We start from the raw sequence: 23,412 nt of genomic DNA, 5'->3' as shown, positions 1-23,412 counted from the left end.
TTCTATACAACATACTGTGAAAGACTGAAATACATTTGTCCCTAAACTCTGTTAGAGGCTTCCGATAAGCGCTGTTTTTGGAGGGAAATGACCTTTGAAATCTACATAGGATATTTGTTTCTAGAAGTTAAAACAGCAAGGGAGTGAGTATCCTGTTACATAATAAGGCTGTAAGATTTTATTTTATTTTTAGTAGACTTCAGTCTCTGCAGGCAAGGTTGGCTGAGTGCAGTTGGCTTTTTATTTTATTTTATTTTATTTTTTTTCTTTTTAAATACTATACTTTAAGGAATGGAACAAAATTCTACAGTGCTGGATAAAATAGTGGAGGTTTCACACTCTATTAAATCTGCTTTAAAAGTGGGAAACTTTGAAGTTACACTGAAACCGTATGTAAGTATTGAGGAAAAAAGGCTTGCTGCTGACAATCCTTATGAATACATGGAACAGTATATTGCTCTGTAAGTATCTAATGCCTACCAGTCCTGGATTACTGTTTGTGCGAGAAAAGTCTTTTTATTTTTTGTTTTTAAGAGTTTTTTAAAAAATCATCAGTTACTCTAGAAATTAACTTCCAAATGGATTAACCAAGAACCTACTGTTCTATTTTTCTTTTTTCCCCAATGATGTTTTTTCTCTTAGAAAAGCAAATATTTGTTTTAATGTCTCTGAGATATATCTTTCCTATTAACTGTTCAAAATGTGGGGTTTTTTTTTGTTTTTGTTTTTTTTAGTAATATGACAATATTTTCTATGAGCAACTAAAAATGCATTTCAACATTAATTACTTTTTCTCCTGTTTTCACTTGTCTGAAATTCACTTTTTAGTCTTTTCTATCCGCTACAGTAGTAATTTACACTTGGCTGTTTCTGTCATTCCCAAATTCTGTCAGTGCGTTGTCAGCTTGTGTTTGTGCTGTTTAACTTTCTTCATTTCTGATCCTTGGTTTTTGAAGTCCGGTTATTGTCTGCACATTTCCTACTTTCTCTTTGGAAATTCATATTCCTACTTTTTCAAGTCAAATTTTTTGATAATATTTTAGCTAGATATATATAGACCTAAACTTGAATTTTACACACTTTATCTGAAGTCTCGTTAATTCAGTGTTTTTTGATTATTTGGTCAGATCTTAATTTTTTTATTTTTTTTGTTTTATTATTTTTAGAACTGAAACACCCTCCTACAAATTATGTGAAGAGTACTAAATAATGATTTATTTATATTATTTTATGTAATACCCTTTGCTAGTATCTCAGTCTCGGCTTTTGCACAATCATATGAGACGGGAGAGGAGAAGCAGTTGTGTGGAACTAGAAGCAACTTTCTCAATTAGAGTGGTAGAGAATTAGGTGGACAGGAAAGGAGAGCAAAGAAAGCTATCTCTGGACAAGAAGAATAGGAATATAGAGGATTATCAAAAGTTAAGTTAAACTTTATGAAAAGTTAATTATGAATACAACTGCAGAGACTTTAAGAAAAAAAGTAGAATATTTTAGGCATGCAAAGGGAATTGGCAGGGTTCACTGACAGCTTTAAACTAGGTATGAACAGGAGTGGGGAAGTAACTGGGGTCGCTAGAAAGGAGCCTGAATGTAGCATGTATGTGCTTGTGGGAGAGAGATGTGCTTAGCAGAATCTCACAGTCTTGTGTTTTGGTGAAGGAGAAGAACGACTTACCATTTTGTGGGAAGATCCCACACAGGGTAGATCATTTTCGACAAACCTGATTTCATTCTATGACAAGGTGACCCACTTAGTGCATAATGGTAAGGCTGTCAATGTGGACTACCTGGACTTCAGTAAAACCTTTGACACCGTCCTCCACAGCATCATCATGGAGAAGCTGGCTGCCCACAGTTTGGATAGATGTACGCATTACTGTGTGAAACACTGGCTGGACGGCTGGCCCCAGAGAATTGAGGTCAGTGGAGTTAAATCCAGTTGGTGGCCCCAGTCATGAGGGGTGTCCCCCAGGGATTGGTACTGCAGCCCTCACACAGTGAGAGTGGGACAAGTCTCTTCTCACTGGTGACAAGTGACAGGATGAGGGGAAATGACCTTAAGTTGCACCAACCTAAGTTTAGGTTGGACGTTAGGAAACACTTCTTTACAGAAAGGGTAGTCAAGCACTGGAATGGGCTCCCCACGGAGGTGGTTGAGTCACCGTCCCTGGATGTGTTGAAAAATCCCCCACATGGGGACATCAGTGCCCTTCACCATTTGGATGTGGTCCTTAGAGATATGATTTAGCAGGGGGTTGTTAAGAGTTAGGGTACTATGGTTAGGCTGTGGTTCGACTTGATGATCTTTGAAGTCTTTTCCAACCTGGGTAATTCTATGATTGTATGATACAGAGTTGATCATGGATGCACATGAAGTGAGATAAAAAAAACCAAAGAGTAATGTAGAGAAAGATAAAATGTAGAAAAGTTCCTTTATTACAGGAACATGGAGAAGATTGGAGGAGAGGCTTAGAAAAAGACATGACATCACAAAGTTAGCTCTAGTAATTTTTACAGATGGATCAGTTTGGGATGGAACACTGGAGTGTTCGAACTGGTGAAGAAGGGAAATTATAATAAGCTGACCTTAACAGTATCAAAAACTACAGGGAAAAAAAAAAAGTCATTTGGGAGCATAGTTTAAAGGAGAGAAGCAAATTAAAAAATAAAAATAAAAATAAAAACGCAGCCGTAGAATATTGACCAGTAGTACTGTGAAAACTTCTAGAATAACTGAGAACAGCAAATTGCTCTGAGAGTGTCCAAGAAGGAAAACATGAGGGATTCCAAGTGATACTTTGGAAACTGTGCTGAAGTGGACAAGAAAATAGAATATTTAACTTGTTAAGTGAAGCCTGTACTTAGAGCAGACTGTCTGTGTTAAGTTGATGAAGTTTTTTAAAATGTGCTTATTTCTGAAAAAGTAGCTAGACCTCACTTGAGTGTTTCCTGTAGATATATCTATTAATTGAGTTTTGTAGGTTTTTCTTTTGGTTTAATAGAATTATTGTTATTATTATTTTAATCTTTGACTGTAGCTCTTAACTTTGATATGCACCAAAGCATGAGGGTGGTGTGGATTTCTCATGAGTGGGCAGGGAATAGATGCAGTAATAGGTCTGAGAATATGAGAAAAATCGTCTCTGTAGAATGACTATGTCTTGCAAGTATGAGAAATGCTTTTTAACATTTTTATGAAGGAATGTGACAAAGTTTTATGATCTGACTCTGTTTTCTTACTTAGACCTTGATTTTCTTTCAATCTGAAATTATGATTGATAAACTGGAGTATAGTTAAAACTTGATATTTACTTTTGAAGTCCGAAGTCCTGTCTCTGGATTTCCATGTTATGTTTCACTATGGAAAAGGAGGGTTCCAGTTGTTTTTCAGCTGTTTGAGTTAAGGTGTTATTGTATTTTAGCATAGACGAGTCAATCTCAGACTGTTGCATCTGGCACTTGCTTTGTGGGAGCATGAGGAGTGAAAGAAGCGTCAGTTTAAAATGAAGAATGCTGTTGCCTCAAGACTTCAACCTTCCAACCAAGGCTCAGCTCACAGCTCATTAAAGTTGTGTGTGCTTGCTTTATTGTTGCAATTGGATAATTTGTTTTACTAAACATTTTGTTTTTCTTAGCCAGAATGTCAACAAATGCAATTCAAAACTGAGCAAGAGGGACCAGCTCTTCATCTTAAGCTGCTGAAGTGATGCAAGGATATAAACTTGCTTTTCTTCCTTTCTTCCTTTCTTCCTTTCTTCCTTTCTTCCTTTCTTCCTTTCTTCCTTTCTTCCTTTCTTCCTTTCTTCCTTTCTTCCTTTCTTCCTTTCTTTCTTCCTTTCTTCCTTTCTTCCTTTCTTTCTTCCATTTTTTACTATTTCTAATTGAGATTTTTCTGTGTTTCTGTCTTAGAAATGAAGACCTAAAACAAATGTTGGAAAGCAGCAAGGACTCTGCAAAGCTGGATGCAATGAAAAGGATTGTTGGGGTATGTGATTATTATTATTACTTTCTTCTTGGGCACGAATACATTTTACAGATTCTGCACAAATTCGAATCTCTGGATGGTGTTTAAATGCTGCTGTGCAGTCTTAAATTTGTATTTTTCTATTAAAATATATACAGTCATGCACTTTAATAATATTTGTTCAACAGAGTCAATATGCCTATAAATAATTGTTTGCAGTAAGGAGACAATGTGTTTGTAGATAACACCAAGCTGAGTGGTGCATTTGACTTCCTGGAGGGAAGGGAGGCCAGTCGAGGGGGGGCCTGGACAGGGTTGAGAGGAGGGCTTGTGTGCCAGCCTCATGAAGTTCACCAAGGCTGAGTACGAAGTCCTGCACCTGGGTCAGGGCAGTCCTGAGCACAGACACAGACCAGGTGGAGAATGGCTTGAGAGCAGCCCTGAGGAGAAGGATTTGGGAGTATCAGCTGATGAAAGACTCAACATGAGCTGACAGTGTGTGCTTACAGCCCAGAAGGCCAATCATATGCTGGTTTGCATCAAGAGAAGTGTGACCACCAGGCAAAGGGAGGTGATTTGCCCCTCTACTCTGCTCCCAAGACCCTCCTACTGGAGCACTGCATCCAGTTCTGGGCTCCCAGCACAAGAAGGATGTGGAGTTGTTAGAGTGGGTGCAGAGGAGATCCAAGGGCTGGAACACCTGTCCTACTGCGACAGGCTGAGGGAGATGGGGCTCTTCAGGCTGAAGAAGAGAAGGCTCTGTGAGGACCTTATAGCACCCTTCTAGTAGCAGAAAAGGGCTTACATGAAAGTTGGGGAGGGAATTTTTATAAAGACATGTAGTAACCAGACTGGGAGAAATGCCTTTAAACTGGAAAAGGGTAGATTTAGACTAGATATCAGGAAGAAATTATTTAGTATGGGGGTAGCAAGACACTGGCATAGGCTGCCCGGAAAAGATGCAGAAGCTGCCTCCCTTGAAGCATTCAAGGCCAGGTTGGATGGGGCTTTGAGCAGCCTGGTCTAGTGGGAGAGGTGTCAAGGCAAGAGAACTGGAACTGGATCATCATGGAAGTTCCTTCTAACCCAAATAGTTCTATGATTCTGTGTTAAAACATAAAATTGCAATTGAAGTTTTTCTGAAGGAATTATCTTAATTCAGCAGTCAGAAAGCAACAGGAGTTTGCTGGAGTTTTCATATTTTTTGCATTTGTTTTTATGTTTTGTTTTTTTAAGACAATATAAAGATATATTTAAATTGAGCCCGTTACCTATTTATTTGTCCAAGTATCTCAGGTCAGCTGTGGTGTTTAACACCACAATGTGTTTAAGCTCTGTAAGTTAAACATCTTGAATTTGATTTTATTATTATTATTATTTCTGGAAAGTATTGGAAGAATGTGCTGTGGAAATCTAATCAGTATCCAGCTGGTTTCTTTTTCTTGAACTTTTGCAGTAGCTTTCTCTCACAGCTCCTTCAGTTTCCTATGGGTGCTTTTTTTTTTTTTTTTTTTTCCTTTCTTTTTGCTTCCTTCATATGTGGCTTAATCCTCTCTTAGCATGTACTGAAATGTGTAGTTTCTGGCTGTATCCTGTGATACTGTTCTCTCATCGGACCCTAGTGCTAGTGACTTCTCCCTATCTTTGGTGTCCCATAACAATGAAGATTTTACTCAAGTTGGCTGTCTTAAGCTTTTGTCTTTTCAGCCCTTGATCCTGGTTCTGGTAAAGACATAGATAATGTGTTAGTAAGCTTGGTCCCTTGTAGAGCAGTATGTAATGTAATTTCTTCTGCTTTGTTCAGTAAAGTTCTTTTGGTTATTACTGTGGTCAGGAGAGTTGGAGAGAGTTGCAAGTTGCTTACTTTATGTTCTTTTTCAAAAAGGTGGGCAAGATCCTTAACTGCACTTGGAAACTTTTGCAACTAAATGCATATGTGTTTGAGGCAACTGGAAAGTATTAAATCAGGTCAGCTTTAAAACAAAGGTTTACCAGATTGCTACTCACTCTCACTTCTGTCTTTTATTGATGGTTCATTTGCACTCACTGCTGCAACATATTTGAAGTAGTTCTTAAAAACACTATATTTACCAATAAGTGTATTAAAAAAGGGGTGGCCAGCAGGGAGAGGGAGGTGATTGTCCCCCTCTACTCAGCTCTTGTGAGACCCCATCTGTAGCACTGCGTCCAGGCCTGGGGCCCTAAGTAGAAGAAAGTCACAGAGCTCTTGAAACAGGTCCAGAGGAGGGCCACTAAGATGATTAGAGGGCTGGAGCACCTCTCCTATGAGGAAAGGTTGAGGGAACTGGGCTTGTTTCACTTGGAGAAGAGAAGACTCTGAGGAGACCTCATTGTGGCCTTCCAGTATTTGAAGGGAGCATATAAACAGGAGGGGGAATGGCTGTTTACAAGGGCGGATAGTGATAGGACAAGAGGGAATGGTTTTAAACTGAGACTGGGGAGCTTTAGGTTGGATATTAGGAGGAAGTTTTTCACACAGAGGGTGGAGAAGCACTGTAACATTCTTGGAGGCATTCAAGGCCAGGCTGGATGTGGCTCTGGACAGCCTGGTCTGGTGGTTGGTGACCCTGCACATATTAGGGGGTTTGAAACCAGATGATCACTGTGGTCCTTTTCAACCCAGTCCACTCAATAACTTTGTGATTCCATGATTCAAAGTATTTACTTCTATCTTGTGTTTAAACTATGCCTCATAACTGATACCTGGTACCAACCTTTGGTTCACTTAACCAGTTGGACCAGTGAGCTTTTCAGATCAGTACTGGGACCTTGTGCAATTAGTATACGGCCTGTAACTGTATTAATATTCTTGCTGGGCACAGGAACACTTATGCATTAGCAGTTATGTGCTTACATTTAGCAAGCTCTCAGGCGTGATATATTTTTCGGAGATAAAAGACATTCTCTGCCCTTTCTACTAGAGGAAAAAGGAATTTGTCAGAGCATTGTTTAACGTGTCTCATGGGAGTACTGTTTTTTTCCACTAATTTTAAATAAGGGAAAAGGCTGTATAGGCGAGTAATTTTTTTACCCTTTTAGTAGACTTCAAGAAACCAAACCTTCCTGTGTTTATGTAGGTGTGGTGGAAAAGTAGTAGGAGAACACTTCTTACAACTCCTTTTGCTGCTTATTGCTCTTCTAAGGTGGTTGGCAAATTCTCCTGGGGAGAAGGAAATGTTTTACAAACAGAACAAAACAGAGAATAAATTCAGAAACAAATTGATATGCCTGGTTTTTCACAAAGGCATTGCTTTATGGCCATCCCTCGCTTAAAAATAAAATAAGTGTAGTGCACCCTGTATTATGAACAGTGTTTTGTAGGTACAGAAGTTTGCACAGATTTGTGGACACAAGATTCTTGATTCAGAATGTTCCTGTCTGTGCAGGAACTTGAGGTATGTAGGACAACACAGCTGTTGTGTCTGTGCACAGAAGCCAAAATGGTTTGATAAGACCATAGGATGATAATGTTCCTTCAGGTACATTCCATCTATGCTAATCATTATGACTTTGTGAGTCAAAATACTGTCTTCTTAAAGAACTCCAATACATACTTACATTTTGTACAGGAGCTATTACAGTGGATGAGTTAAATAATGGAAGTGATTTGTAGAGTCATACTGTTACAGCCTATCAGGTAAATCTTTAAAGATTCTCTGAGTTTTTGAATAACGTAACTTCTGCTGCATTAGCTGTGAAGATTGTTCATATGCTATTTTGTGGTACCTTGCAGTGCACATTGTTACTGGGTAGCGCACAACTCTGGTCCATCTGAATCTGACTTTGTCTTATTTTACTCTTATACTTTCCAGTATGCTGACTGGATCCTGGCTTGTCTGTATCTGAAGGTGTTCTCTTCTGAGCTTGTCAGTCTGCAGCAACACCCAAACTGAAAAATTTGTAACACATTCGTCCAATTCCAGGGTTTGCAATCTTGCAATGTGGATATGAATTATTGGCAGACATGCTGCTGAAATTAGATCTAAGCGATGACAGAATTGTGCAGCTGAAGTGCATTCACTCTATTCCTTTTCCTGTATTTGTTTTTGATAAGTAGAACCCTTAGCAGTTCGTATTTGAAGGATGAAGCTGAACTGGGGTTTTGTTGCTGGTACTCTTTGCTGAGTGAACAACTTTGTTTATTCTTTATCCCAGTTTTAGACTTTTCTGAGGTCAGATACAAACACTTCCTTTGAAAACAACCATGTAAAAGCAACCATGCACACTGATAGGTTGATTGGCTGTATGTTTACTTGTAATTTTTTTGTTCTCTGTCCTTGCTTTGTTAAACTTCCTATGGAAAACAGCTGCAACTTTGATTTTAGTGTAATATCAATTTATTTATTTTTCTTCTTGATTTTCTTCTAGCACACTGAAGTTATTCCTGAGAGATGAAACAGGATTTAATCTTACAATTTCTGTTGAACTTCTTTCTGTCTTTTTCTTCCTTTTGTCTTTTTTTTTTTTTTTCGATAGTAGCTCCCTGACGTGGCGTTCTGTTAACACTTTACTGATGAGAAAAATATTCACTTATTTTGGAAGAATTAATTTATAAACGTTAAAATTGCTTTGCAGCCTAGTAGGGTAAAGCCCAGCTTCTTGATTGTGCCCCTGCTCCCTTACTGTCATTCCAGCCTGCCTATGATGGTGGTGCTGTTGTATGATTCTGGTTGGATGTTTGTTTTTTTGTTTGTGTGTTTTAATTCAGACTTTGTCTTCCATATGGATATGTAATAAATCTCTTGCCTTAAAAATGAAACCTGGTCACTAATAATTGATGCAATTATTTTATTTTATTTTTTTCAGATGATTGCAAAGGGAAAAAATGCTTCTGAGCTGTTTCCTGCTGTTGTGAAGAATGTTGCCAGTAAAAATATTGAGGTATTCCTACAGCTTATTAAAAATGTTGTTAGAGAAGATCAGTGCATATATGAAAACTTTATCTAATTCTATCAGACTTCAACATTAATTGTAAAAATATTTCTAGACCTTTTTTTTTTTACTAGAATTGCTTATTTTATTTTATTTTATTTTATTTTATTTTATTTTATTTTATTTTATTTTATTTTATTTTATTTTATTTTATTTTATTTTATTTTATTTATTTATTTATTTTTTTTCCCCCAGAATCAAGTGGTAAATTTGGATGAAAATTATATGTCAGTTAGTAGTTTCAGACTGCATAGTGACCAGTGAGGTCTGTTTTTGAACAGTAGACCAAGCATGCAAAGGTATTATCCTGCGTGTTAGCAAGTATCTAATAATTCTGGGGAAATAAAGTGGTTTGAAGTGCTGTGAATAGAATGCATGCTGTAGTTTATCCCTTCTCTTCTGGAAATATGTACTTCAGACATCTGTTATGAGTAAGAAAAAAGCTGCTTTTTCTAAGGCTTGTGCCACTGCTGACTAGATTTCCTGCTGTGATGGCTTCAGAAACTGCTGTCTCACTCCACAGTACTACAGTATAGCAAGTCACAAGCACATGCTTTCTTCCTTATTTTACACAGATGGTTAGTAAAATTCTAGTTAGTGTAATTTTATGTTAAACAAATTTTGGTTATTCAAATATTACTTTAGAAGTCATGTTTTCCCTTTCCCCTTCCCTTACCCCTTCCTTTCTTTTTCTTTTTTTTCCTGAAAGCCTCTGGCTAATGCCAAATACTGTGCTCTTTAAGACAAGGAGGTGTAAGTGAGAAAAGGTGATAAATTCAGAATCTTTCATAATATGCTGTATTTAATATTTTAGAGATTAGAACTGTATTTCTAATAAATAGGTGATAAAAGGAAAAGTGGCAAATAATTATAATTTTTATTATAGTTGGAAAAATACTAATTGAAAATATTTTCCTTCCCTTTTGCATGTGGCTTTCAGGTAATATGAGTGCTCTTAAATCCACTTTACCTTAAACCAAAGAAGAGTGCCTTGAAGTATTGTTTGAGTGCTAGAATGACTCAAATTGAATGACCAGAGCTTGAGTCGCTAGTCCAGTAGAGGCAGTATGGCATAGCTCCAGGCTAGGCTGAAACCTAGTTTCTCTCACTCTCCAGTTGTTCATGGGCCCTCTAACCTGTGGTCAGAGGTGATGGCATTCAGACCTTTGCTTGTTCTTGTCACCTTTGGGGCTCTTGTGTCCCAAGACCTCACTCAAGCTGGTGTTTTTTGTTGCTGGCACCCAAGGTCAAATGGCCCGTGCTGTGGTTCTGATTGCTGGCATATATTGTGTATTCAACATGAAACTGTATGTACAGAATGCTGATCAGGTGCAGGACACAGAGGATCATAGAATCATTAAGGTTGGAAAATACCACTAAGATTATCTTGTCTAACCTTCAGTCCATCATCACCATATCCACTAAACAATGTCTCTCAGTGCCTTTTCTTGAAAACCTCCAGGGATGGTGATTCTACCACCTCCCTGGGCAGCCTTTTCCAATGCCTTGCCACCCCTTCTGCGAATAAAATTTTCCTAATATTCTACCTGAACTTCCTATAGTGCAACTTAAGGCTATTACCTCTCATTACTAGCTAGCTGGGAAAAGAGGCTTACCCCCATCTCAGTACCGAGGCAGAGAACCATAACATCTTTCCTCAGCCTTCTGTTCTACATACTGTACAATCTCAGTTCCTTCAGCCATTCCGTGTAAGTCTTGTATTTCAGACCCAACCCTTCATAGCTTCATTGCCCATCTCTGAACATGCTCCAGGGCCTCAGTGTCTTTCTTGTAGTGAGGGGCCCAAAACTGAGAGCAGTACTCTAAGTGTGTCGTCAGTAGGGCCAGTTAACAGGGAGACTGTCACCTCTCTGTTCCTGCTGGCAACACTATTTCTGATACAAGCCAGGATGCATTTGGCCTTTGACCACCTGGGCATGCTGCTGGGTTGTGTTCAGCTGAGCATCAATCAACCCCTGAATTCATTTCTTTTACTGTCTTTCAACCACTCTGCCACAAGTCTGTAGTGCTGCCTGGGGTTGTTGTAGCCAAAGTGAAGGAGCTTGATCTTGTTAAAGATCACACAGTGGGTATCTGCCCATTGGCCTGCCCTGCCCACATCCCTCCATAGGGCTTTCCCATCCTCAGACAGATTCACACGTCATCCCAATTTGTTGTATGGAAGCGTATTGGGAGTGCACTCAATCCCCTCATTCAGATCACTAATAAAGATATGAAACTGAATTGGCCTCAGTGCTGACCCCTGGGGAGCACACCAGTGTCTGGTTGCCAGCTGACTACAACTTCTTTCATCGCCACCTCCACTCTCTGTGCCCAGTCATCCAGACAGTCCTTTTTACCCCTTCTTTCTCTATTTTTACCTACTGACTCTGCTCTAAGTCACACTGAAGTCCCTTCATTCCCGTGCCATAGAACATCCCGTAAGTCTTGTAAAGTCCTAAAGTACTCTTCATCATATAAAATGTCCCATACCCTTAGGCTTCAATACTGTTCAACTTCAATGAAAGGTGCTCTTGATGGGCTTCACACCTGTACCTTGTGGCTGAGAAGTTCCTTGCAGGGACCCAAAAGGGTATCCCTTCTTTGGAGCCCTAAATTTGTATTATCTTTTTCTGCTTGGAGATGTGTTGATGGTTCCTGTCATGGATTTGATCTAGGGCAGCTTATTATTCTGCTGCTTCTCATTGCATTGTCTTTCTTTTCTTCCTTGTATGTGTGAAGATAATGTTTAATCTCATAAACTTTATTTACTATTCATTGTTTCCATTAGTGTTTTTGTAATTATTTTATTATGTTTTAAATCAAATAATTATATAATTCACATTTTCTCTGTGCAATGGTTAAAATTCTACCATTTATTGGTGAAAATATTTATGTGAGAGGAGGAGACTTAAACAGAAAAGAGATCAGGGCATTTAGAAAAGACAACTTACTAACCTTTTTAAAAAATTAAATTGGCAAATTTAGGTCACTGTAACTAGACAGAGCTAACTGCTTCAGGGTCTCAGATGACCTTTCATGATTCAGTTTTTAGGATATTCTGAAATTTCTAGAAATTACTTGGAATGAGTTCGGTCAGATTGAATGGGGCTCTGAGCAACATGATCTAGCTACAGATGTCCCTGTTCATTGCAAGGGAGTCGGACTAAATGACCTTTAAATGTCATGTCTAACTCAAATGATTCTAAGATTCTATGATCTTGTTAGTGTTTTCTGAAACAATTTTTGTCTTTGTTTTTCCCCATCTTTAACTCTGACAGGAATTTGCCTATACAGGTTGCTACAATGCGGAAGTGTAAATATATATCAGTTTTTCTTGAATGGTTTTCCTGACCAAAAAAAGGCTGCTGTGTGTTTTGGTTTTTTTTTGTTTGTTCATTTTTAATTTTCCTTTAAATCTGTGCTGAGTGCTCTGATACAAGAGAATGGAGGTGAAGAAGCACTAAAACATACTCATTTGTCTTAAGGGCATCTTATTGTTTTACAGACGTGCCTTGTGATTTTTGTTTTTGTAAGTACATACTGACCTTAACTTGATTATGTGCATCTTGTCATGCATTGTAAGGATGCAAAAAGTGACCTAAGAAACAATTGGTGGTATAGAACAAAAATAAGTCTTGGTCAATACCTCATGGAGTTTGATGTGTTTGTATTGACAAACTAATTAATCAAATCTGCCTATGTTCCTCAAGCTTAATGTGCCCCTGTTATGATTAGTTTCATAGAAAGGAGCATTTTAACATTGAATGAAGGTAAATGATAGAAGAACAGTGTAGTCACGAAGCTGTAAGGGCTACCATTTCTAGTCACAGAGTGGATTCAGGGAATGGAGGCTATCTTTGCACACCTGCAGTCATTCAGTGCGTAGGCCTCTTGTGGTCATTGTTGATTGCAGTTTGTCTGTAGCAGAACAGCAAATAATTTGGTGTCGTATAACCTTCTGTGATTTAATATTCTGCTTTTTGCCAGAACTGGCACAAAGATAAGTCTTCTGATAGCAATGGTAATTATAGCACAGCTGTAGTTGAGGGTCTTGAAGAGTTTTCCATTATAAGCCCCAAGAGTCAGTTGAAGTTGTCCAATGTAAAAAATATTATCCCCGCTTCCTTGACTTATAGCAGCTATGAGGGGGTAAAGTGAATTAAATTGAATATCTGCCTCCCCCAAAGTTATACTGTGGTTTTCTTACTCTTTGAACGTTACATCTCTCGTAATATATATAAACTTATATTGGTCACATCTTTTTAATGTTTTGAGCTGTGCAAAGGCAGATCTAATACCCTTTGCTTTTGTCCAAGACATAGTCAGAAGCGTGTTTTTAATCAGAGTTAAACCACACAAACTACCACTCATCAACTTGAAGTTATATTCTATTTAAAATGTGTAAAGTAATTGATTTTGAGTTTTAAGGTAAAATGTGCTTGTTTAATCTGTGGTTACCAAGGTTTTTACCCAATCTATTTTCCCTGAGAATGTATTAGCAGTTCTCACATGGTCAGTTGGCACATGGTAGCTTCTTAAGATATTGAAGTATTTATAAACCCGTTAGTAATATAAAACAGTACTTTGTATTGTTAGTCTTGATCTGACTATCTCATAAATTAAGTTATATTGCAGCAACTCAGGGAATTTCTATTAAAGGAATTACATTAAGCCATAGGACATCTGAGAATCGTGTGGATATTCCAGTGATGCTATTAACTTTTCCTTCAAAAAATAAAAAAAATGATGAAACTGTGCAGTCTAGGTCTTAGATTTGCAGAATTTCACAATTTCTTTGCAATAATGTTCTTTGTGTTTTTGTTTTCAGATAAAAAAGCTCGTGTATGTTTATCTGATGCGATATGCGGAAGAACAGCAAGATTTAGCATTGTTGTCCATCAGTACTTTTCAGCGCGCTTTGAAAGTGAGTGACTATGAAATAGTGTTTTTAGAATGCCGTTTTTCTTTCCTAATTAACTTATGTATATAGAAAGAAGACTCTATTATAACTGAAGCCCCCTGTTTCTTTAAGCTTGTGTAGGAGATGTTTACATACAAGAGAGATGTGTAACATAAGGAAGATAGTGCTTCCATTACAAAATGCAATGTGCTTCATTTAATATAAAGTGTTGAAAAAGCCTTTTGTACTGGTTTGCTTCTGATTTGCATCACAACATCCCACCTAGGAATAAAAGTGAGTGTGTACTTAGAAAGGAATTGAGTGGAAGTATCACAGCTAAGAACCACATTTAAATTTGCAGGAAGTTATGTTTAAGTAATAAAAATAAGTTGTTGTTTTCAGAATATCTGAATTCCAGATCATTAAGTAAAATGCTAGTCTTTTGTAATGGAAAGTAAATGATGCTACAGATTTTATTTTATTTTTTTCTCATTAAAAGTTTATTGCAAGACGTTTGATGCATTTACTTGTTGGTATTGCTTTAAGTTGCAGGTCTGACTTATGGCAAGATAAATTTGGGTGGTTTAATCTTGTAATGGCTTGTGTTGTGTTGGACCTCAAAGATCTGCTAATTCCAGCCTGCCCTACTACAGGCAGGGTTGCTGACCATGATATCAAGCACTGTCTGCACAGGGCCCCATCCAGCCTGGCCTTGAACACCTCTATGGATGGGACATGCACAGCTTCTCAGGGCAGCCTGTCCAGTACTGCACCGTGCTGTCAGTGAAAAATTTCCCCCTTAAGTTTAAATTAAATCTCCCTTCTTTTAGTATAAATTTATTTCCCCTTAAATATGCCTTTACTAAGTTAAACACTCCAAGATTTAATTATATGTTTCTTAATTTTACTTTTCCCTTTTTCTCCCATTTTTTAGGATCCTAATCAGTTAATCCGTGCAAGTGCTCTCAGAGTTTTATCTAGTATCCGTGTGCCAATTATTGTTCCTATTATGATGCTTGCTATTAAAGAAGCCTCTTCTGATTTATCTCCTTATGTGAGGAAGAATGCAGCCCATGCAATCCAAAAACTGTACAGGTAAGTTATTCTGAGAAATACTGAAAAGTGTTTTTACAGATCATTATGGCTTCTGCTTAGTAAAACTGTTGTGGATATCATGCGTGTCCCAGATGTATATCAGATCTGTTCTTTTAGAATTGTAAAACACACATAGATTCAATCACTCAGCTGATTTGATTGGAATTTAGACACTTTTGAATTGTTTTTCCCTAGTTGCTACAGAAAAGGTTTTCATATTCTCAATTATTTACGAGTATCATATCTACTGTTTGCTGCTCTTTGGAAAGTCAGAGTACTATGAGAATACACTGCTGTGTATTTAAAACGTCTTCATGAACGTTTGAAAATAAAATTGTGTTCTATTTTAATATGCTTTTATTTTTTTTTCTTAGTGGTGCATGAGCTTTATATTTTTTTCTCCATTATTCTATGTTGCATTCTTATATAAGTTCAAAGTGTTTCGTTCAATGAGAGTTTTGATGTAGTTTTAACAAATGCAAGTACTGCATGTGTAGTGACACAATGTTGAATAGTTTATTACTTGATACAGTAACATGATAAGTATGAAAATATATTAAAGAGAAACTGATGCAGTATTTTCTGCTTTTTAATAAGCCTGTTACCGTAATCACTGTAGCAACTCAGAATGCAAGGTCTGTTTTTACCATCTGTGTCTTTCATCTTGAAGGCATTCACGTTGGTTTGCAATACAGATGACAAAATAATGCTTCCTAATAGCAATTCTATCTGTGCAAATCCATCTCTTCCACATCCTCCTCTTCCCTCTTCAGAAATCCTTCTTGCGGAAGAGGTCTTACAAAGTAAGGGGTAGTGTCTTACTCATCTGCAGGCAATAAGATCTGTACCTCTCATGGTACAGATGATGAGTTTGGTTTCTTGGCTATAAGGCTGATGGTTTTTCTCATGACAGCCTTGTGAAGAGCCTGGGCAGGGGTTCCGTCTCTGGGGTCATTTTTACAGTGAATGATCTCATCTGATGTTACCGGGATGTTACCAGTTTCAGTCACCAGCCGTCTCTCCATCTCTCTGTGAACATGCAGACATGTCAGTTGTCACATAAGGTAGCAAAAGGATTTTTCAAGACATTACTGTTTAAGTAATGTTCTTTCTTTTAGCAGAAAGGGCCTGTATATTATAAAGTTTCAAACTGTTGTAGCTGCACAGTCCACCTTACCTGCAGTAGAATAATGTGGTATCCCACAACATCCTTCTCTGCAAATTGGAAAGATATGTATTTGATGGTTGAACTGTAAGATGGACAGAGAATTGCCTGCAGGATTGAATCCAGAGAATCATGGCCATTGGCTCTGTGTCTGGATGGACACGAGTGGTGTTGCCCATGGGTCAGTGCTAGGACTGATACTCTATAATATTTTCATCAATATGTGCATACATCAGTACAGATTAAGGGGTGACTTGCTGGAGAAGAGCCCTGTGGAGAAGGACCTGGGGTCCTGGTGAACAACAGGCTGGCCATGAGCCAGCAGCATGCCCTTGCGTCCAAGAAGGTTAATGGTATCCTGGGGTGCCTTAAACAGTGTGGCCAGTGGGTTGAGGGAGGCGATCTGTCCCTTCTACTCTGCCCTGATGAGGCTACATTTAGAATACTATGTCCAGTTCTGGGCTCCTCAGTTCAAAAATGACGGGGATATCTCAGGAGATCTCCCAGTCCAGTGGGAGCAACAAAGATGATTGGAGCATCTCCTTTGGGAAGAAAGGCTGAGTCACCTGGGTCTTTTCACTGGGGAAAAGACGACTGAAGGGTGTTCTGATTAATGTTTATAAATATCCAAAGGGAGTTGGGAGGCAAATGGATGAGGCCAGGCGAAGGTTCAGTACTCCAATCTTCTTTGGATTCAGTATCTTGGTATGTGGATGGATGTCTGACCTAGAAGAGCGTGTTCATTAGTGGTTCAGTCAGTCCTGGCAGTGGGAACCACTGATTCATGATTCTGTGATTCTAAGTCTGTGGGTCCCAATGAGATGCATCCCAGAGTCCTGAGGGAACTGGCTGATGTAGTTGCCAAGTCATGAAATAATATTTGAAAAGTCATGGTGGTCAGGCAAAGTCCTTAGTCACTGGAAAAAAGGCTATGCTGATCGTATTTTTAAGAAGGGTAGGAAGCACAATTCAGGAATTTACCGACCTGTTGGTCATCTTGCATCCAAGGCACATGGAAGGGAAGGAGGTGATACAGGACAAGCCAGCTTTACCAAGGGTGACTGCTGCCTGACCAACCTGGTGGCCTCCTATGCTGGCATAAGTGCATTGTGGACAAGGGAAGAGCCACTGATGTCATCTGTCTGGACTTCAAGAAGGTCTTTGATACAGACCCCATAACCTTCTTCTCTTTGAATTGGAAATATATGGATTTGACTGAGCAATGTCACTAATATGTTGGCTTCTCTTCCTATTTCTTGTGGTTTAAGCAAGCAGGTAGCTGACATCACCCAACCTTTTGTACATAACCCTACTACCCATTGAGGAGTGGAGAGAATCAGAAAAAAGCAAAAAGGTAGAACATGTAGGTTGAAATAAAAGCTATTTACTAGCCTGCCAACAAATGCCCAGCCAATCCTCAAGCAGTGACTACCTCCTGACCAACTACTTTCAGGTTTATAGTTGTTTTTATATCACACCTTATAGTATGGAATATCGCTTTGGCCAGATAGGTCAGCTGTTCTGGTTCTGTGCTCTGCCAGCTCCCTGTGCCACCAGTACAAGACAAGATAAGCAAAAATAAGATTTTTATCTCTGTTGCACTGCTAATCGTGAATTAAAAATTACGAAGGTTACATTTCTTTGATTCACATTAATATTTCATGCTGAACTTTTTCTCTGACAAGACATTTTGAACTTGGTTCTTTGAATTACTAGATTTTTCTGCAAGTAGATTCTTCAACACGTTTGGTTCCCAGCTTGCGTCTACATGGCAACAAATCTAAACTTTCTTAAATTTCTGATATTTCTAACCAAATATCTAAAACAAATATATATATTTTTTTCCTTCTAGTCTTGATCCAGAGCAAAAGGAAATGTTAATTGAAGTGATAGAAAAGCTGCTGAAGGATAGAAGTACGGTAAGAGACAAGAGTTGCTATTGCATATATATGTATATGCTGTGTGTGTGTGAATGTATGTATATATGTATTTAAGTTTACATATTTAAACTATATATGTATTACAAATATGTAAGTATTTGTAGATATTTAAAGAGTTATATCACATACAGTTGAATGACAGCCTGAGGAATATTTTTCCTGAAGCCTTATTGATATGTTTTTATATACTTGAAAATTGAAGCATTATCATGTATCTATGCATTATATTGTTAATGTGATAATGATCGTTTCCCTTTATAAGACTGGTAATTTGTCTTACATTTTGGGTATTCTTAATCTAGTTCCTTATTACTGGTTGTTGTTGTTTTGTGTATGCTTTTTTTTTTTTTTTTTTAAAAAAAAGCTTAGTTTAAAGAATGAACATTTTATAATTACATGAATAAGTGTGCAAGTGTCTTTGTATTTTTTCAATGAGATATTAACTGGATCATGTCAATTTGTGATATTATAAGAATAGCTTACTTCTGTGTAATACACAGTATACCTTTTGAAGTCAGTGGTATACACAAATGTTAAGCAATGATACTTGCTGTGCACTTGTTTGTCCTTGCAAATATTTCCATTTCCTCCTTGGTAAGTAAAATTGATGTCCTCTGACAATCTACAATTTACAATTAATTTTCACAAGTCTAGGTCAGAAAGGTAATTGAGCAAGGAGTCAAAAGACAGACTTCAAATATAAAACAGGAATGTAAATTAAAACACCTCTCTTGTTCATTTTCAAATCACTAATGTGTCGAATGTAATGTTTTTTGACTAAGTGAAAGCATTGCTAGGTACAAGTGAGTTGCTTCGTATACCATTAGTCACTATTACTATGTTGGCTTTTTTTCTGCTTTTAAATGTCAGTTTTTACTGTTTACATGTAATGTTAATCTCCTATTACTAATATAATATACAGTATGTTGTTCTAGCACAGTCCAGATGTCCAGGACAAAAATGGTGTCAATCTCTAATAGACATCTCACAACTTCTACTGAAGGGTTGCTGAAAGAAGAGTGTCAGAACTTAATGGCTCAGCAGGCAGTAAATCAGTTAGTTAGTTCTCCTGGCTGCATCCATGCTTGACCTGTACTCATTTGTCAGAGACCTTTGCGCTTCTGTGGAGTTGCCCCCAGTGGTTCTTTGTGTATTTTCTTTTTGTGGTTCATGCTCTTGGTGTGCATGCAATCTGTGAATGTGAGATTAGATTTTGTGTACCTGTGGAGGCCAAAGGGACAGAGAAGCCATCTTTGTTTCTTCTTATTGCTGATGGCAAGAAAATAAAATTCTTGAATTTCCATCCAGCCCCTATTACTTAAGGTAAACACCAAAGTACATGACAAGTAGTCATTTATACATTAATATTAATGAAATGTTAGAACATCCCAACTTTTTTTCTCTTTTTCTCAGTGGCTAATCTTGACACTTGGAGATGTTTACAGGGGAAACTAGTTATCACTACTTGATATATGCCATAATTCTGGTGCCTTTGTAACACTGAATAATAGACATTGTATTTATGAATACAAGCTGAAGCAGTAGTTACAGTCGTACTATTTTTTTCTCCAGCATGTTCAGGAATTTAAGAATGATAATCTGTATTTTGGTCTTCTGGGCCTTTTCAGAAAAGTTTCTTTGGATATACAATGCCATAACTGCTGAAGTGTGAACTTGAGGGCTAACAGGCATGGGGTATTGTCCTCCTCTCTAGGAAGCCTGTTTCAGTGTCTGACCACCCTCACAGTACAAAAATGTTTCCTAATGCTCAATGTGCCTGGTATCTCTGTGCCGTTCCCATCCTGCTTCACCTCCTGTGGGAGCTACAGGGAGCACTGAGGTCCTCTTGGCCTCCCCTTCTCTGGGCTTGGCAATCTAAATGTCCTCAGCTTGTCATTAGAGGACATGCCTTCCTGCCTTGTCACCAGATTTGATGTCTTCGCTGAATACTCCCATCTATGCCTCCAGTCTATCTAGATCTCTTTGTAAGGCCTCCTGTCCCTCCAGGGCGTCAACAGCACTTCCCAGTTCAGTGTGATTAGCAGACTTGCTGAGAATGGATTCCAGTCGTGTGGTGGTCCTCACTTAAAGTTATATAGGTAGTTTACATAATCTTATGCAAGTTAATTTGTGAGTGTTAATAAAACCTTAAATAGCTTAAATAAATGGAACTAGTTTGAACAGTCTTCCTTATGATCTGTAAGGGAATCTAGATTTCATATTCCTAGGGTGCAAGAAAGAGCTCTTTGCTAGAGCTCCTAGAAAATTGCTAGATTTGTCTGCACAAGACTTCTTTGAGAAACTGAGCTTTAGAAAAAGAAAATTTTGCTATAGGCATGTGAATTTCATCTGATTATTGACATTTTCCAAGCTTTTTTGCAGCTTCCCTTGCCGGTTTGGTAGTGAGTTTGCCTGAAATTTTGAGGGTAGTAATGTGGAACTCGAACCATGAGTTTACCTGACACTAATCTTTGGGGTCTTTCAATGCACGTACACAGAAATTGTTCCCTTATATCAACATTAATTGTCATCTCCTGGTAGTTTTATTCTAATACTAGCAGATCAAGATCATAATAGCACTTCATTAAGTAGCATCTTTACTCAGATGGGAGAATCCTAGTGACTGGGAACTGTTGAATTTTGGTGAGACTTATTTTGTTTGTTTGCTTTTGTGGTTTTATTCTTCCCCTGATGGGAGTGTGTCACAGAGCTCCTAACAAAGTGTCAGGTTAATTTTGGCATTTCTATATACTTAAGGACCAGTAATCATTAGATAAACATAGTGTCTTTTATATTTAATATCTAGATGAGAAAAATCAATGCATATGATTTTTGTTGTTGTTATTCAATTTGTTTTAGGTATGGTTGGAAGAGGATTGTAATTTTTAAATTTAATGTCGCATAACAGATGAATGTTTGGTTCAAATGATGCTTGAGAATTCTCTTTATAAAAAAAAAAAATAGGAATACACATTTGTTTTCCTTTCTATAAATATTTGAATTTGCACAGTGGTTTTAAAATTTACAAACATAGTGTCTATGCTAAAATGAGATAGAGTAGCTACTAAACATAAGATGGCTCTAAATTTATGTAAAAGAAATTTCTTCAAAGAGAACGTGCTATTGTGAATTGTTAGTGCAGCTTGTGTTGCATAGAAAAGGCAAAATGTATTTAAATTAGTTGCAGTCATTTCACGTTTGAAGTAGAAAGATACTATCTAGGTGGGAATTTTACTACAGTAAAGTTGAACTGTTTTATCAGACTCTACAAAATGTGTTCATTTGTTAGGTCTCAATCAGCAGTAAATTTTTTATATAAGCTGAGGTAAGCAAAACTTAAAATGGCATGAGATCCAACCTTAACCCAGCACTTAATTAATATTTCTGGTGACATAAATGAAAGATCACTGTACTCCTCGAATGACTTGACATGAAGATACAATTAAAAGCCAACCTCTTTGTTAATCTAACTTGCAAGAAAAAAATCAAGTGCAAATAAACAGTAACATATGCTCAAGGTGCTAACTAATGACAGTGTAGAATTTTGCCATACACTGTGTAGGGTTTTGTATTCTGATAAAACTGCTTTGCTACAAGTAAGTTCTCACATATAACTCTTTACTACTTTTATCTTCTCCCTCACCAGCTTTTCTGGGCTTTCTGAGCACAGCTCTGGGCTGATAGTGGTTTGCCTGGAGCTGACCACTGTGTTCTATTGAGCTATATATCTGTTCTGGTTCCACGCCTAAATGTAAACTGGCAGTATTTTTGAATGACAAAGGAGCTTAGTGCAGCAGGTTGCTAAGAAGAGAACTCAATAGAACAACAACATCAACATGTTGTTTTTAGATATTAAGTATCTATCAAATAATCAGATTTTACTCCCTGGAATGAACTGTATGCATGTTGGGACCAGCAGGGTACTAGAATGTGGATGGAGCTGGAGGCAATAAATGCAACTTCATGTTTTTTCTTACTGGTAGTTCATAAAATCCCCACAGAGCCTATAACTTTAGTATAACCACAGTGTATCAACAAAGCTTAGATTTGTATTTTATTTTTTTTTTACCAATGTATTTAATTTTTAAACAGATGTTTTAAAATCTGTTTATTACAATAACTTAAACTGAGTTCTGTTTTAACTTTCCATTACATAAAAAGTACATCAAATTCTGATAAACAAGTAGAACAGCAGGAACATCTGCTTTATTTTTCTAGTGTCATGGAGCAGCTGATATGATTTTATGTAGAAATGAAGATAAGGCCATATATTTCTTTATGCTAAAGTGACACTTTTTCAGAAATTAATAGAGATAATGAAGTAGGTATGAAGGAGTAATTGGTCATTTATTTATTCATTTATCCATTTATTTAGATTGTTTGTTTCTAAATGATTTCACTCTGGTTTTCCTCATTATTTTTCTCAGTTTCTTAACAAGCATGCTATTCTAGTTTTGAGAAAAACAGTTTAAGACAGGATTTGTTGTTCAGTTTGCTTTTGGCGTGCTGTGAAGGACTGTAGAACTACGTTCTGTTTGTAGCTAAGTTATTTTATAACTGATTTTTCTAAGCAATATTGGAAAAACAAAATCAAGTGCACTAATGGTACCTAACCTACCTAATAATTTTAAACATTCATACTGATATTGAGATGGAATCATATCCATTGTTTTAGCCTTTTAGATAAAGAACTTGACGCTTACTTTAGTTTGGACTGAGGAATGTATCTCAAAGTTACACATCTAAAGTAGAAGGCAGAGTGTAGACCTGCTGCTGGGATGTAATTGTGTAGATGATGAGTGTCCTAAAAATGTCTGGATTTTTTCCATTGTTTTTGATCTGGTTTTATTTGGTTTGAACAAATGACTCTTTGATACAAGGGAAGTTTACGATACTTGTATAAAAATATAAATATGTATGTGCTGCATTGTGAAAATGATTTTGTTCAGCCACATCCAGAGAATGGGATTAGTATGTGGCTGCATGTATTATGTTATGTATCATAGCCGTTGATATTGTAGCATTTCCTTTTCTGGGACCTGGTAGTGTATTGACTGCAGTACTACCTTTGAACTCCTCTAGAATAAAGGATATTGGAGAGAAATTTCAAAACATGTTGGTAAAACTTACGCTATTGACACACTCCAGAAACTTCTGCTGTGAAGAAATTCTGCATAGGTTAGAGATAAGTTTTGAGTGAAGACTGGCAGTAAATTAATTTACTGCATGGAATTTATTTATTCCCAGTAAAGATTTGCAATATTGTATTCCCCTTTAATCTGAATATCCTCATTGCAATAGATTAATTCTAACTTTTAAACTAATTATTCCATTCCCATGTGAAAATTTACTTCTAAATATAACACATATTGCCTAGTATGTATTCTGC

General features: G+C 37.3%; 1 protein-coding gene across 4 annotated transcripts in view; it reads left to right on the top strand.

Moving 5' to 3' along the window:
- AP3B1 (adaptor related protein complex 3 subunit beta 1) overlaps positions 1 to 23,412 on the top strand; it is a 136,683-nt gene that overhangs the window by 7,710 nt on the left and 105,561 nt on the right. For 2 of the 4 annotated variants that reach the window (XM_015848602.2, XM_015848603.1), the window contains 5 exons: positions 3,913 to 3,988; positions 8,795 to 8,869; positions 13,752 to 13,847; positions 14,758 to 14,918; positions 17,936 to 18,002. In XM_015848602.2, coding sequence (XP_015704088.1) covers positions 3,913 to 3,988; positions 8,795 to 8,869; positions 13,752 to 13,847; positions 14,758 to 14,918; positions 17,936 to 18,002 — 475 coding nt within the window. Of the gene's footprint in view, positions 1 to 293; positions 462 to 3,912; positions 3,989 to 8,794; positions 8,870 to 13,751; positions 13,848 to 14,757; positions 14,919 to 17,935; positions 18,003 to 23,412 lie in introns of those variants that run through there. The other 2 variants (XR_004305544.1, XM_015848601.2) reach the window with 2 other exon arrangements.

This window comes from Coturnix japonica, chromosome Z, assembly GCF_001577835.2.
Source record: "Coturnix japonica isolate 7356 chromosome Z, Coturnix japonica 2.1, whole genome shotgun sequence".
NCBI classification, from domain to species: domain Eukaryota; kingdom Metazoa; phylum Chordata; class Aves; order Galliformes; family Phasianidae; genus Coturnix; species Coturnix japonica.
The sequence above is the reverse complement of the archived record's forward strand: the minus strand, read 5'-3'. Positions and strand labels throughout refer to the sequence as shown.